This window comes from Balaenoptera acutorostrata, chromosome 20 (genome assembly GCF_949987535.1).
Source record: "Balaenoptera acutorostrata chromosome 20, mBalAcu1.1, whole genome shotgun sequence".
In the NCBI taxonomy this organism is placed as follows: Eukaryota; Metazoa; Chordata; class Mammalia; order Artiodactyla; family Balaenopteridae; genus Balaenoptera; species Balaenoptera acutorostrata.
Genome location: NC_080083.1, coordinates 42499146 through 42513222, shown reverse-complemented (window position 1 = coordinate 42513222; position 14077 = coordinate 42499146). Strand labels below are relative to the sequence as shown.

Here is a 14077-nt window from a genome sequence, read left to right as displayed (position 1 = left end):
GGCCTCTTCCCAGAGACCAGCAGGTGGCACCATCCCCCTGTCCCTGCGTTTTCAAACGGTCGGCCTGAGCCTGGGAGGGAGGCTGGGGCGAGAGGGCAGTCTCCGCATTTGGCCCCATTGGCATCGGGAATCCAGGGGCCGTCGCCGAGGGCCGGGGCGGGGGCGGGGAACAAGAGCCTATGACAAGGTTTCTTCAGGGCTCAAAGCGAGGGAAGAGGGGCTCGCAGCCCGCCGGGAGAGGCGCAGGGGCCCGGCGCGGGGCTGACGGGGGTGGGCGGGAGGGGAGGCAGCCGCCGAGCTGGGAGCGCGCTAATCTGGAGCTGCATCTCTGCAGGGGGAGGCGGCGCGTATCTCCCGCACCCGCTCGTCTCCATGGTGTTCAGCGCGGGGTGGGGGGGAGGGGGGAGCCAGACGAGAGAGCGCCGAGGTCTGTGAATTATCACCACCCACGGCCCGGGGCCCGCAGCCGCGGCCCGTTAAGTGTTGATGATCGTCCCCACGGAGCGAACTGAAGAGAAAGTGATAATGGAGCCAACTGTGGAAGGGGAGGCCTGGGGGTGGGAGTGTCTGCGCCCCAACCCCCCTTAGGTAGCTTATCTGACCCCAGACAGGACACCGCGGCTTGCAAAGGCCCCGGGAGGGAGGGCAGAGAGAGGCAGGAAGAGGGAGCGGGAAGGCCTCCACTCGGCCGCCTCCGTGCGGGAGGAGTCGGACCCCTGGCTCCTCCAGGTACCCCTGAGCTGGAGGCTGGCGGCTAATGTTAAGATGGGAAGCGCTCGGTGCCCCAGAGGCGGGCCTGTGTCTACTCGGGCATGAGAGGCTAAGGCCACCAGCCCGGGACCGGGGTCAACCACCTCCTCTCAAGACCCAGGCTCAGCCTGTAAGACCCCTTCAGAACTGAAGCAGGGCAAGAGGGCCCACCCCGAGCCTCCAGCCAGACAGAGCTGCCGTGCCAGCAGACGGTTGCTATATAACTTTTATTTCTGGAAGGTAAAGTAGATACAGCAATATACAAAAAAAAGAAAAGAAAAAACCCACAATAATATAAATTTTTACACTATTAAGTAAGTATACATTGGAATTTGAATGCAGTGGTCAGGACAGCATCTCACAAACCACCGTGTGGGTAGCTTAGGCATCCATGGGAATCCCTCGGCTGGGCAGGGGTCAGGCAGGCAGGTCCTGGAGGACTGGGTTTTTTAAGGGAGGGGCCAAAACAAGTCTCAGCTCCTCTCAGGGCTTTTGCTATAATCAGGGTTAAAACCAGAAACACATGCGACCTAAAAGCCACGGGGTTTTAGTTTCTGCTCCAGCGAAGCCGGGATCCTCACCCGAGGTCCCTCGAGTTAAGCTAGTTATGATCTAGAGAATGTTGCTAAAGGGAGATTGCTCGGTACTACCTATCAACCTCTGTTTGTCTCGGAGAGAAAGTCTCATCCCCTTCCTTCAAAAACTGGCAAATTTGGGTGTAACGCAGAGCATTCCCTAGAAACTCTGGTCGACCGAGACAAGGTGGTTATGGACCACCCAATCTGGCCGTGCCTCTGGGTCTGAGGAGGCCCCATATCAGAGACCACCTCTCATGCTACTAAGTGTTCTGAGATGCACAGAAAATGCGAGTTGTTCTGCCTCACCGCGGGGGCCCCCATGTGGAGGAGACGGTCACCAGCGCTGGGGGAAGGCTGGGGTGTACACTCCCTCACGTGAGGGACAGACCTCGAGCTTATCACTAAGCCTCTGCCCCTGGCTTAACCAAGTGAAGAAGTGATTACAGGTGCTGCAGGAAATCACCAAGAAACTGGAATAAGAACCATATTCCCTGAGCTCAACTAGACCCTTGACTGGGGCCCCACGGTCTGACTCATGTTCGACCTGTAACTCTCTCCCTCTTATTCCAGGAGGTCCTGAGACCAGGATGCCTAAAGCAAACAGGACAAGGGAACTTTAGACATGGGAAGGAGCCATGCCACAAGAGGGGCTCAGGTAAACTGGGGGGAGAGGAAGAATCATCCCATCCCTTAGAAGGCACCCACAGAAACCACGCAGGCTCGGAAACAGGGGCGAAGTCTGGGGAGGAAAGGCGAGCAGGTTGAAAGTGCCCCTCTGCTCAGCCTCACCTACTAATAGGCCAGTAGGTGAAAGGGGAAAATAAAAACTTTGTTTATCAAAAAAAGTCTAAAATGTTTAGGGTCTCCTTCAACCTTCCTATATGAAAACCAAAGGCCAAGCCACATCTTCAGATGTCTGTTAAGGGCTGGATCTGAAGCTCATGTCAGGGTTTATATAAATTATCAGCCTGAAGAAAGCTGAATGCCGAAAGCACCAAGGAGGAAATTAACTGAGTTTTCTTAAATACAGAAAAGGCTATGCTGATACAGTGTTTTTTTGCCCTTTAAAAAACTTTTTTTTTTTTTAAGTTTAAAAAGAAACCTAGGGGCTTTGAAAGTCCTATCTTCTATTTGAACGTCAGCAAGGTTAAAAGTGCAATGCCAGGAGGATGTAGCTAGAGACAGCTGTGGCATTAGCTTACAGAAATAGGCAGAGGGATGCCGCTGGCACCAGAGGCACTTGTCTGACAATGACAACAACAAACTGCTGAGAAAAGCGGGCAGGGGGGGCAAAAAAAGACATTTCCTCTTTCTCCCTCTCGCCACCCCTTCCACATCCCCTGATCACAGCCTCAGAGAGCGCATTCTTATTTGCATTTAGATAAAAGCATATCACCCACATTCACTCATTTCTCTATTTTTAAAAAGTGCCCAGATTGCTCAAAGATAGCCGAAGTGAGAGACGAAAAAAAAAAATCTGGAACCAGAGTTGGGAGTTGAGTTGATCTGGGCTTGGGCTGTTTAAGGGCTGGTGGAACACGTGTCGGTGCCTCCGTCACCTCTCTCTGCAGCTTCCGTCCTCAGCTTCTCACATGGGGGAGGTAGCGCACTCCGAGGTCAGCTCCATGTCGAACGTGAGGGATTCTGGGGGGGGACACACAGGGAGAGCCAGTTCAGTCGCCTGGGCCCTACAGCTGGCGGGGCCCACACCCCTAGCCTTCCGGGGCACAGAGGCTCAGGCCGCCACTGCCATCTAGTCTCCTGCCCCTGCCCCTGCCCCTTGGTCGTCAAGATGGGGTCGGAGAATCCAGATTCTCTCTCCTCCCTTCTGGAAGGGCTCAGCCTCCTTCCTACCTTAACTCATTCCCAACTCTCCCGGTTTAAAGAAGCTCTAAGGCTGCCCTGTTGAACGCAGCAGCCTGGAGCCACTTGGGATGTGACTAGTCCCAACCGAGGTAGGCTGTGGTTATAAAACGCCGGGCAGGTTTCAAAGACTTAGTACGAAAGAAAACCTCATTCATTTTTTTCTTTTCTTTTTTTTTTTTTTGGCTGCACCGCACGCGCATCTTGCGGGGATCTTAGTTCCCCGACCAGGGATCGACCCCATGGCCCCTGCAGTGCAAGCGTGGAGTCCTAACCACTGGACCGCCAGGGAAATCCCACACTCATTTTTTTCTAACGTGCAGAAATGCCACTATTTTGGATTTACTGGGCTAAAGAAAATACATTTGTAAAATTAACCTCACCTGTTCCTTTTCACTGTTTTTAACGTGGCTGCTAGAAAATTTACTCTGGCATGGGGGTGCGCGTTTCTATAGGATAGCGCTGTTCGAGAACTCCTTCTACCAATCCAGGTGCCCCTCGCTTGGCTATGTACATGGGAGCATCACACCAAGGGGACTGACTTCCCTCACAGGGACAGAGTCCGGCAACCAGATACTCACCAAACTGCCCTCCTGCTGAGGGTTCAGCACCTTCACCATTATTTCCAAACTGCATCAATGAATCTAAAGTGCGGGGGGACATCGGCAGGTCAATGGTATTGCTGCAGGTCGTTCTGTAGGAAATGGGGAGCAGCAGGAGGGGAAAGGGCCGGGTTGACAAGACACAATGGAGAAAAAAAAAAAAAGAACAAAACACACACACACAAGCCATCAAACTCTGGTCTCCAACAGAAAAATAAAAGCTCAAGCTTTTTAAACACACGAGGTCACTTTGAGTACTGAACATAGCTCGGAGGGTTCCAACCCTTCACAAGAGAACTCTCACCCGGTGTCCTGTTCCCAGGGATAACTGAGGACATTAGAAATGGAGGCAAAATTGGGAAGGGAAGCCACTTACGGTGTCACACAGATGAACTTAGTCTTCAGGTATGGGGCAGCACCTGGGTAGAAGAAAACTCAGGCTTACTGATTGTGATTCCACTCTTGGGTACCTGGCAGGGGGAAGCCGGCTGCCTCCCCAGGGCTGACTTGAAACTCACTCCATCCTTGACCAGAGATTGTCTGGAACCTCCGTCTCCCCTCAGGGCTGCCCTCCCTCACTGTATACTCTGATGTTCCAGTGCTTGCAGCTGGAAGCTCGGTTCTTTCCCTCAAGCCTTCCTGAGACTTTTCAGCCGACCCTGGTCCCACCCGAGCTCAGATGAGCTCCAGCCTTGTGTTCATTCTTCCCCTCGATCGTGTAAAGAGTTTAACTGCCTGTATGTGGACTGAGGATTGTATTCTAGCCTGGTTGTATCTCTTAGATTGAGTTCCCCGCATGCAGGACTGAGCCCACGCAGTCTGGGCACCACGTCCTGCTCAGATACCGAAGTCACCGAGTCTTTAAGAGAACGTGGAAACGGCTAATGCAGTTCCAAAGCTGAGGGTGACACCTTCTGTTCCCATCAGCACTTATCTGCCTCTATTACATTTTTCGGTGAGGGTATTAGTAACTCCCCAGTTGGATAACTACATCACACAGAAGAGCCTCTCCATGGGGAGGATGGCTCTGGACTGGGTGACAGGAGGCCTTACGTCTTCAACAGCTAAGAGATCCGGCCAAGGCCTTTTCTCTCTTGAGTATAAAATAAGAGGGAGGCGGAAGAGGGAGGGGCCCATCTTGGTCATTTATGATTCTTGTTCTACAGTTAGAAAAGTGAAGACTGAAATAAATGAATTTTAAGTGCTAAATGCTTACAGCAAGAGGTCAAAGAGCCCCGGAGACACTGGCATGGAATTTGGGGGATTCAGGTGAACAAATCACTTAGGAGGCATGGGGCGGGGCAGGGTGGGGTGGGCTGAGAGAAGCACAGCTATAAAGCTTGGGGCTTACAGTGAAACTAAGGGATCAGAAAGTACAATTGCAGCCTGAGAAAGGGCATTGCCGAGGGGCCCTTAGACTCCCATCTGAGTTTATTTTTGGCCAAGAAATAGGTTAACTCAGTACCGAATCCAAAGAAGCTATCAAGGCAGGGTTCTGGTGTCTTATGAATCCATTTTGGCCCAGGCCTGAGGGGAGCTGACACCCCAGACAGAAAAGGATTTAATTCTCTAAGTGATCAACGTTGCTGAGAAAAACACCTTCGGCCTGAGATGCCACAGTAGAAGCAAAGGAGAACTAAGACTAAAAGCTGATTTATGGCTCCGTACAAGGTTGTAAATGTACTTTATCTAATTTGTAAGATAAGGAATTTGTCATTTCTACAGAGGAATGTCTCCCTCAAGCCATGAGGAAATACGGTGTGAGCTTCTGAGTAAGAAGGAGGGAAGAGTCCTGGGAAGATAATCTAGGAGACAGATTTATCTCCTAGAGACAATAAAACCCTCAGGATGAGGGACCTCCCTGGTAGCGCACGCAGTGGTTAAGAATCCGCCTGCCAATGAAGGGGACATGGGTTTGAGCCCTGGTCCAGGAAGATCCCATATGCCGCGGAGCAGCTAAGCCTGTGCACCACAGCTACTGAGCCTGCGCTCTAGAGCCCGTGAGCCTCAACTACTGAGCCCATGCACCACAACTACTGAAGCCCGTGCGCCTAGAGCCCGTGCTCCGCAACAAGGGAAGCCACCGCAATGAGAAGTCCATGCACCGCAACTAGAGAAAGCCCCCATGCAGCAACTTAGACCCAATGCAGCCAAATAAATAAATAAATAATAAATTATTAAATAAATAAATAAAACGAGCTCTCTAAAAATGGGCTCATACTTTAAAAAAAAAAAAACAACCTTCAGGATGGGAACAGAGAGGAAATGGTCAGCTCCTCAACTCCGGGGGACCCCACATGCAGCCTGCCAGCGCCCCACACCTGCTGACCCATTCGCCAAGCTCACACCCAGCCCCAGGAGGCAGACAAGCACTCAAGTAATTAGTTCCCTTCCTGTGACTGCCTTCTTGCCCCTGAGGAAACACTGAGGTCTCCAGGCAGGAAAAGGCCTTGCCTCCCGGGCACACAGGAGGCTTGAGGGAGGGTGCAGCCTCAGACTTGGAACTTGGACCTTGAAAGCAAAATTAGTCAAGGGCCCAGCACTTGGACCTAAATGCCTTCTGCAGAAGGAACAGGGTAGTGTGATGGGGGCTGATAAACAGATCTCCCAACCGAAGCACAACGTGGAAGGAGAGATAAGGGGCAAACAGGAAGTGAGAGTTACACTCGCCTAGAGTGTGGCCAAGACTCAACCCCAGAACAAAGGAAAAAGGAAAGTCAATTGCCAATTAGCCCCAACTCCCTCTTCCAAGTCTCCTTCTTCTCACCCCAAGAGATCCCTCACAGGGAACTCCCGTGAAAAAGTGGGAAGGAAGCTGGTGGGTTTGTGTTTGTGTGTGGGAGAGCTCTTTGTACAAAAACAGTTTTTTCCAAAGCAACTGGGGCAGGGAAGCCAACCTCAAAGGATCCCTTTAAACCACTACTGGCTCTGTGATTAAGAAAACTTAAATAAAAACAAAGAACAGCAAATTATAGTGTTCTCATCAGGATCTGGACAGAGAACCCAGTGTCCGAGCCCCAGACGCCCACGGGAACAGACTAGGGGGCTCTGCCCTCCACGCTGGTGGTGGTGCTAGAGAGCCAGGGTTTAGTGTGGAAAATGTATGTGTAACTTACATAAGCACATGGGCTCTTGCACATTAAAAAACATCTTATTTTCAAGAGCTGCACATTCAAAGGACCAAGTCCACGCCCCTCGCACCAGTTACTGTCTTCCCCTTCAATCACCACTCTCGTGCTCTTAAACCATGTTCCAGCGCTGCTAACACTCATTTCCTCCAGAAAGCCTTTCTTCATCCCTCTTGGCGTTGCTCACATTGTTCCGTGATGCAGAAAAGGAAACAGGCTAGACTGAAGTCTGAGTCGCAAACCTTCCAGCATCTGCTCTGTAAGAAGTGCTGTGCTGGCTGGGCATCCTGTTTCTAAAGAATTCCGCCCTCGCTTTCTCTCCACAGTGTTTTAGGTATGTCTGGGTGTGTGCCTGCTGCTTCCCCCTTGAGACTGGTGCTTCTTGTGGGGCAGAGCCTTGGTGACTGATTCCTCTCCTCTCTCTAACCCCATCAGCCATCCCCCCAAAGGCACTCACTACAAAGTTCTTTCCCAGAAAGAGGAATAAAGATCACCAGGTTCTTCAGGCATTTGCCCTACCTGTCCTCCCAGGATCCTACAATTTCCCACTTTTCCCCAGGACTAAACGGCTGTCGTGGAAAATCAACAACTACCCGGGTCGGCTTCGGGATGCTCCTGGCTCTCTGGCCGACAGTACTTTCCGAACGCCTCCTCCTTTGGAATGTCAGGGTAGAGGTAGACCAGCGGAGACACCAGGATATTGGTGGCATCCATGATCTTATAGCCCATGATGATTTCAGCAAACGACATGTTGTTCAGCTGCTGCTTGGTGTACGGTTCCACCGACTGGATCTGGGTCTTACCTGTCAGGGGAAACGGGAAGGGAAGACTCAGGTGATCTTGGAGAAAACTACCTGACTTATTTTCCCTCAAGGGGGAAAGGCTTATGCCAACCCAGCGCTCGAGACCCTGAATATCCTGCCCAGTCGCCTGGCACTGGGGAAATGTTCAGCTGGCTTTGGGAGAGGCTATCCAGCTGGGCCACAGGTAATACACTTGGATAAACTATTTACATAAGATATATTAACAGGGTAGGAAAGAAAGGATATGAAGAATGAAATTTAAATAGGCAAATATTAGTCCCTGGAGCCAGCAAAACAAAACTGGCAAACCAATCCTCCAGCTGGTAGAATTTAGAGAAAAGAATCACCCAAATGTGCCTTACAAGTCTGAGGCGGGGGGGTGCGAGGCCATCTCTTCCCACGAGGGGGCAGCACGTGCCTGAAACCAGCAGAGGCCACGGCAGCAGCTCACCACCAGGTAGGGTGGGGAAGAGCCAAGCTTACCACTGATGTCCTTCTCCACCCAAGTGAAGGTGACTCCTCCTTCTTTGCTGCTTTCACTGAATCTCAGCAGGAAGGTGCCTGGGGGCTTGGTGCTCAAGATGGCCCGCTCCCTCTCCTTACTGATAAAGCCCATTATGTACCTGGAGGCAAAGAGGAGAAACAGCAAGATTTGGGCTGAGGCTTGCCCTGCTATTGGCCCGCTGGGAGAGCGGGGGACTTGTCACACCTGCGCACCCTGCCAGACACAAGAGTTCCAACCTACCCTTCATTCCAAAGGGCCAGGATGTACTTTTTCACAAGGTCAATGATATTGTCCAGCCAGACCCAGAAGGAGAAGCCCTTGCCGGCCATGTTTTCCTGGAGAAAAGAATAATGGGAAAGCCAAGTCCACCACCATCCCAGGCTTTTCCTTCCCAGGGGTGAGGTGTCACCAAAATCCTCAGGCCCATCTAGCCTCAGGCAGGTGCTACTGGCCGCTGGACCAAGAGCCTAGGGCCTCCAGGCCCAGCGTCCTCCACGACCTCCCAGCAGGTAAGCACCCTTCTCCCTCCCCTTCCCGTGAGGCAGACACACGGAGTTCACACGGTTGCTTACTTTGCAAAATTTAGCCCACGTGATCTGACACCCTGAATAGTTCACACCAGGTCCTGAAGGGAAAAAAATAATAAAGTAGTATAATTTTCAGTTTTGAATCAAGATCTTATTTCTTCAAACAGAACATGTGCACAACTGCCCCACGATAGGCCCTGAAACCGTTGGTTTTCATGTATTTGAATGTTGCCACTGTTGTGTGCATATGGTGCACCCGTCCGCCCCATACCCGACCCCATCATTTGACACACACACCACCCACCCCCGAGTTGTTGTTTAGCCCGGCTGCCCTTTCTAGCCTCGTGTGGTGGTCCTGGGACCAGCAGCACACACTAAGAAGCTGACAGCTTGAGTTACAGGGTCACATTTGGTGGCAGCATAGGACAAAGCATAGGTAGCACGCAAAACATTCTACTAAGGCTTTTTTTCCAGGGAGAAAATTAAAAACAAGCCTACGGTTTCTTGAAGAAACAGACAGGGATACCAAGCCTTTAGCTCTAACACGCACTTAAAATATCTTCCAAGGTTGGATAAAGTAGTACCCTGGAAGGGTGAGGGAGACAGCCATCAAGAGAAAAGAAATCTGCCTCCTGCCTCATAAAAACGACCCCCAGGATGCACACCTCCTCTGCATCCTGACTCCCTGACCTGCTGGAGCACATGTGTTCTGGCCCCGGCACAGCACCTAGCTCAGTAAACTCTTCTGAATGAACAGCCCCATGGGCCAGATTCCTTTTCCGAGGAGGGTGAGGGGAGAACAGGTAAAGTGCTGACCTAAGAGTTTCTCCGCCAGCGTTGTCAACTGCTCGATGCTCAGCCCGCGCTTGGTGGTGGAGGAGAACTGCCAGCTCAGCACCTCGGCCACTTGATCCCATGTTCCAATTGGGGGCTTGGTGAAAAAGTTCACGTTCTATTGGAAATGACACATTTGCTCCTTTAGATGAGAGGGCGGTGCCTGATGAGCTGCGCCAGGTACCGTGACAGCCCCGAGGCACCGAGGAGTCTCAGGAAAAACGGGGGCCCGACTCACCTTGGGGTTGTTGGTCAGCATGTTATACCACAGGATGGACGCCCAGGCGTTGGGCATCTGACAGATGTTGGAGATCACCACAACTGGCAAGGAGTGGGTCTGTGGAGGGAGCGGGGAATGAGCTGGGGGGGGGGGGTGGGCAGAGGGCCCTCGTGGCTTCCAAAACCTCTTCACCCATATCTCGCAGGGTTCGGAATAAAGGACGGGCCGTGGAGCACACCTGCTGCCAGCCCTCAGGGAGGAGCGGGGCCGAGTCCGCTCAACACCCAGAGCGGAAAGAATGCCGAACTCGGCGGCTGTCTGAACATCACCAGGAACTTGCAAAGCTAACTTGCTCACGGCGGACTCACAGTCCCCGGATTCCCCGTTTACAACACCTGCAAGGCACCCTCCACGAATCGAAGCTGTGCCTGCCCATTAAACAGAGAGGCCCCAGGGATCAAAGACCAGGGTTCCTGCTTTTTCCGGTGTATCTTTAATTTAAAGATCAAGAAAGCTGGGGAAAGAGCATGTAAATGCCATGATTGTCTGTATACTAAAAACACTGGTTGTTGAAAGACTGTTTTGCCCAAACTTTATAAAGTCACCTATGATCAATGTCTAAATACGAGTTTTTATATCAAGTTTGCTGAAAGCTGAGTAGACATGTATCTTCTAAGCACTCAGGCAAGACTTTACTCTCAGGTGGGATACTAAGGATTTTTGGGAGGAAGAGAAGCAAAAGTAAACACAGTGCTTAGCAGAGAGTCACCATTCCACCTTCTGGAGTAAAAACCTCAACCAGAAGAAGTCTTGTCCTGAATTACCACTGCGTGCAGCCCTACCCAGTTCTGTCACAGAACTCACCTCTAGGTCAATCTTGAGGCCTTGGTGATACACCTCAGTCTCAAAGGTGATCAGGTGCAGCTCCTCAGTCACAATCAGGGAGGCCTGCAAGAAGGAGGAGGACGCTATTCCTCAGAGAGCATGGTATTCAGTCCTGACGCCACCACACCATCCAGAAGGGCAATCCGCCAGGTGGCCACAGACACAACTGGAGCACGTGGTCTCTTCTACACTATCACTCTCCAGTGCTATGGTCCTCAACCTGACCTCCTACTAGCTTTATTATGATACTAAGGAGATCCAATAGGTTATGTATAAAATGCGTAAGGCACAAAGAATGACAAAACAGTGAACACCTGTGTACCCACCACCCAGTTTAAGGGAAAGACCATCACTACTGAGGTTCTCTGGGCACCCTTCCCAACCCCATCCATCCCTGTGCCTCCTCCCTCAGAAGTAACGGCTATTTTGTCTTTTGAGTTCATCATTTCCTAGCTCTTCTTTATGGTTTTACCACATTTATACCTCTAAACAATGTATGTGTGGTATAGTTTGTTTAGTTCCATCTTATACATAGGGAATCACACCCTGTGTATTCTTTTGTGACTCGCTTTTCACATCCATGTAGCTGTGTGCACCTGCAATTTCTCCATTTTCACAGCTGTATAGTATTCCATCACCTGACTATACTGCAGATCATTTATCCACTCTAGTGCTGATGGCACTTGGTTTGTATTTAGGGCTTACAATCAGGCTGCTCTGACATTTTGTACATATCTCCTGCTACCTATGTGCAAAGATTCCTCTATTGTTAAATCCTGGGAGGGGCACTGTTGGTTTACAGGGTATGTTGATTTTTATAATGCCCAATTGTTTTCCAAAGTGACTGAAAAAATTTATACTCCCACCAGCAATATAGCGACATTATTTTGAATGAGAATTGCCAATGAATTATTAGAAATTCCAATTCATATTTAAAATGTTCTTTTTCTAATTACAAAAGTAATACACTTTCAGTTTAAATGCAAATATTACAGAGATAGTACAGTGTAGCCTTGGATAAGAACAGCAGCACTGTTTGGTAGATATTCCTCTAGAATTTTGTAATGCAGACATGAATAGACAAAATACAGTGCAAGTTTTTTTAAACAGATATACTAATATACTACTCAAATTATTTTGCATCTTTTTTTCCTAAATATGCCACATACATTTTCCTGTATCATTGCATACCTCACTCTTTAACTGCTGTCAAGTATTATAAATTCAATTTTTTTTTTTCAAAAGGCCTGCTACGTTCTAGAGAAGAGGGTAAGAATAGCTCAGGGGACAAATATCAGAAAAAGAATAGGGTGTCACAGTTTTATAAAAAAGATTTAAAACTAGTTTTTGGTCACATTTACCTTTTTTTTTTTTTTTTTAAGTTTATTCTTTTTTTTTCTTTTTTGGCCACGCCATGCAACTTATGGGATCTTAGTTCCCCAACCAGAGATCAAACCCAGGCCCTTGGCAGTGAAAGCCCTGATTCTTAACCACTGGACCGCCAGGGAAGTCCCTTAAATTTATTCCTGACACTGAGTCCAATAATCTGAATAAATGGGAGGCAGAGAAGAAATAAGGGGATTCATATTGTTTTGTTCTTTTTCTTTTGGTAAAATGTTTAACTCGGAATTTGTTGAAACCTTCCATCCCACCTCAGTGACCAAAACAGGTCACCAAAAGCTGAGCCAAGCCATGTCAGCGCACGGAAGTTGGAAGGGGAATTTGGAAAGCCCCAGGCAAGGTGGAAGGCTTCTTTTCCACTACATGGGTGTGGGCAAGGGACTTTCCACTCCTTAATGACGAGCTGACTCCCTGGACAATCAAGGAAATGCTCCGAGCCAGAGTACTGCAAGGCATGAGTGACTTCTGATGTGTCATGTAGGCCTGGGGTGACTGCAGCTGGTCAGGTGTCTCTACTTCTGGGCAGTAAGAAGGCTCTTTTTCTCTCCTACTCAAAGAAAACCCTCCTATAGTTGGCTTTCATCCCCAACAAAACTTACGTCGCAGTTGGCTCGGCCCCCGTTACCACACCTCTGCTCTCTCAGGGTCTGTAAGAAAAGCAAAGAGCATCCCCTGTCACGTGAGGCTCTCCCCTAACCCCTCCCCCTGCCAGAGGCCCTGGGAGCAGGTGAGTCCAGGCTTCTTCCGTGTACCAAGTGTTTGAACTCTGCGGAGAGGCTGCCGTTGTTGGACTCTTCCATGTTCATCACTTTCGTGTTTGTGCCCAGGATGTTAAATTTCCGGGATCTGAATCACAGGAGAAAAAAACCAACCACATAGGTGAGCGAGTGGTCAGAGGACAAAGTTAGGTTAAATGGGAACACAAGGAAGCCTGCAGGCTCAACTTACCCTCTGAGAGCTGCAACATCCCCGGAGTCTCTGTTAAGAACACAAACCAGTGGTAATAAAAAAGGCCCTGAGTTTCTTCAAAAGTCTACTTTGAACACCTATAATTTATTCTGATGGAAAAACTGCTGTTCTCCTGGGGATTTCTGTACATGACTCAATTACATTTTATATGTGAAATTAACAATCCTATACATGCTGAAGTAGTAGACACAGCTGGTTGCCTACCCAAACTCTACTCCCCTCTTCCTAACAGAACCTTGACTCTGTCAAGTATCTTTCCCATCCCCACCTCCAGAGGACCCTGATCATTAAGCTCACCAGAATAGAGCATGCCCACAGTGCAGCCGTCCAGGGGTGAGGACAGGACCTTCACTGTCTCAATCAGATTGGGAAGGATTCTCTCTCAGGCTGGACTTACATTCCATAGCTTCAGCTGAACATGAGCAAGGAGGCATGTGGCCTTAACTACCACAAGCAACCATGCAGCAACCCAGAAGGGAACCCTAGAATGCCAGTGACACTTATGGCGGCAGAGAAGAGAGACAGAAGATTCTGGGTCCTTGATGACATCAATTGAGTCACTGATCTCACCGTCAGAAACTTGTTCTAACTTTGCATTTCCAGTTATACTGGGTTGCAAATTTCCTTATTATTTAAGCCACACTGGGTTTTCTGCAAAGGTTTACTGTTACCTGTAACTCAGAGCATCCCCTTGACGTAGCTGGAAATATTCTTCCCAGTGTGTTCCCTGTGTTTTTGAATATTTCGTTTTTTATATAGTCACCATTTCTCAGTGTTTTCCTTTCTTTTTAAAATTATTTTAGTTCTGTTTAAAAAGTCCTTCTCCATTGCTATATACTCACTTATGCTTTTAGAAAAACAGCTACTATTTATTAAACAGTACATTCTGTGGGAGTTCACAGATTAAAATGGATCAACTTTTAAACCATTCAGAAGATACCTTTCCATATACCACATTTTATTTTATTTTTATTTATTTATTTATTTTGGCCATGCAGCTTGTGGGACCTTA

At 49.3% G+C, this 14077-nt stretch overlaps 1 protein-coding gene across 1 annotated transcript in view; it reads right to left on the bottom strand.

Moving 5' to 3' along the window:
- Positions 1-1012: 1012 nt before the first annotated feature.
- Positions 1013-14077, bottom strand: part of STAT3 (signal transducer and activator of transcription 3) — a 30191-nt gene continuing 17126 nt past the window's right edge. The window contains 13 exon segments of the mRNA XM_007177794.3: positions 1013-2972; positions 3773-3885; positions 4170-4212; positions 7515-7724; positions 8208-8347; positions 8470-8564; positions 8802-8854; positions 9573-9708; positions 9829-9927; positions 10675-10758; positions 12696-12743; positions 12849-12942; positions 13045-13074. Of these exon segments, the coding sequence (XP_007177856.2) occupies positions 2917-2972; positions 3773-3885; positions 4170-4212; positions 7515-7724; positions 8208-8347; positions 8470-8564; positions 8802-8854; positions 9573-9708; positions 9829-9927; positions 10675-10758; positions 12696-12743; positions 12849-12942; positions 13045-13074 (1201 nt within the window). The 3' untranslated portion in view covers positions 1013-2916.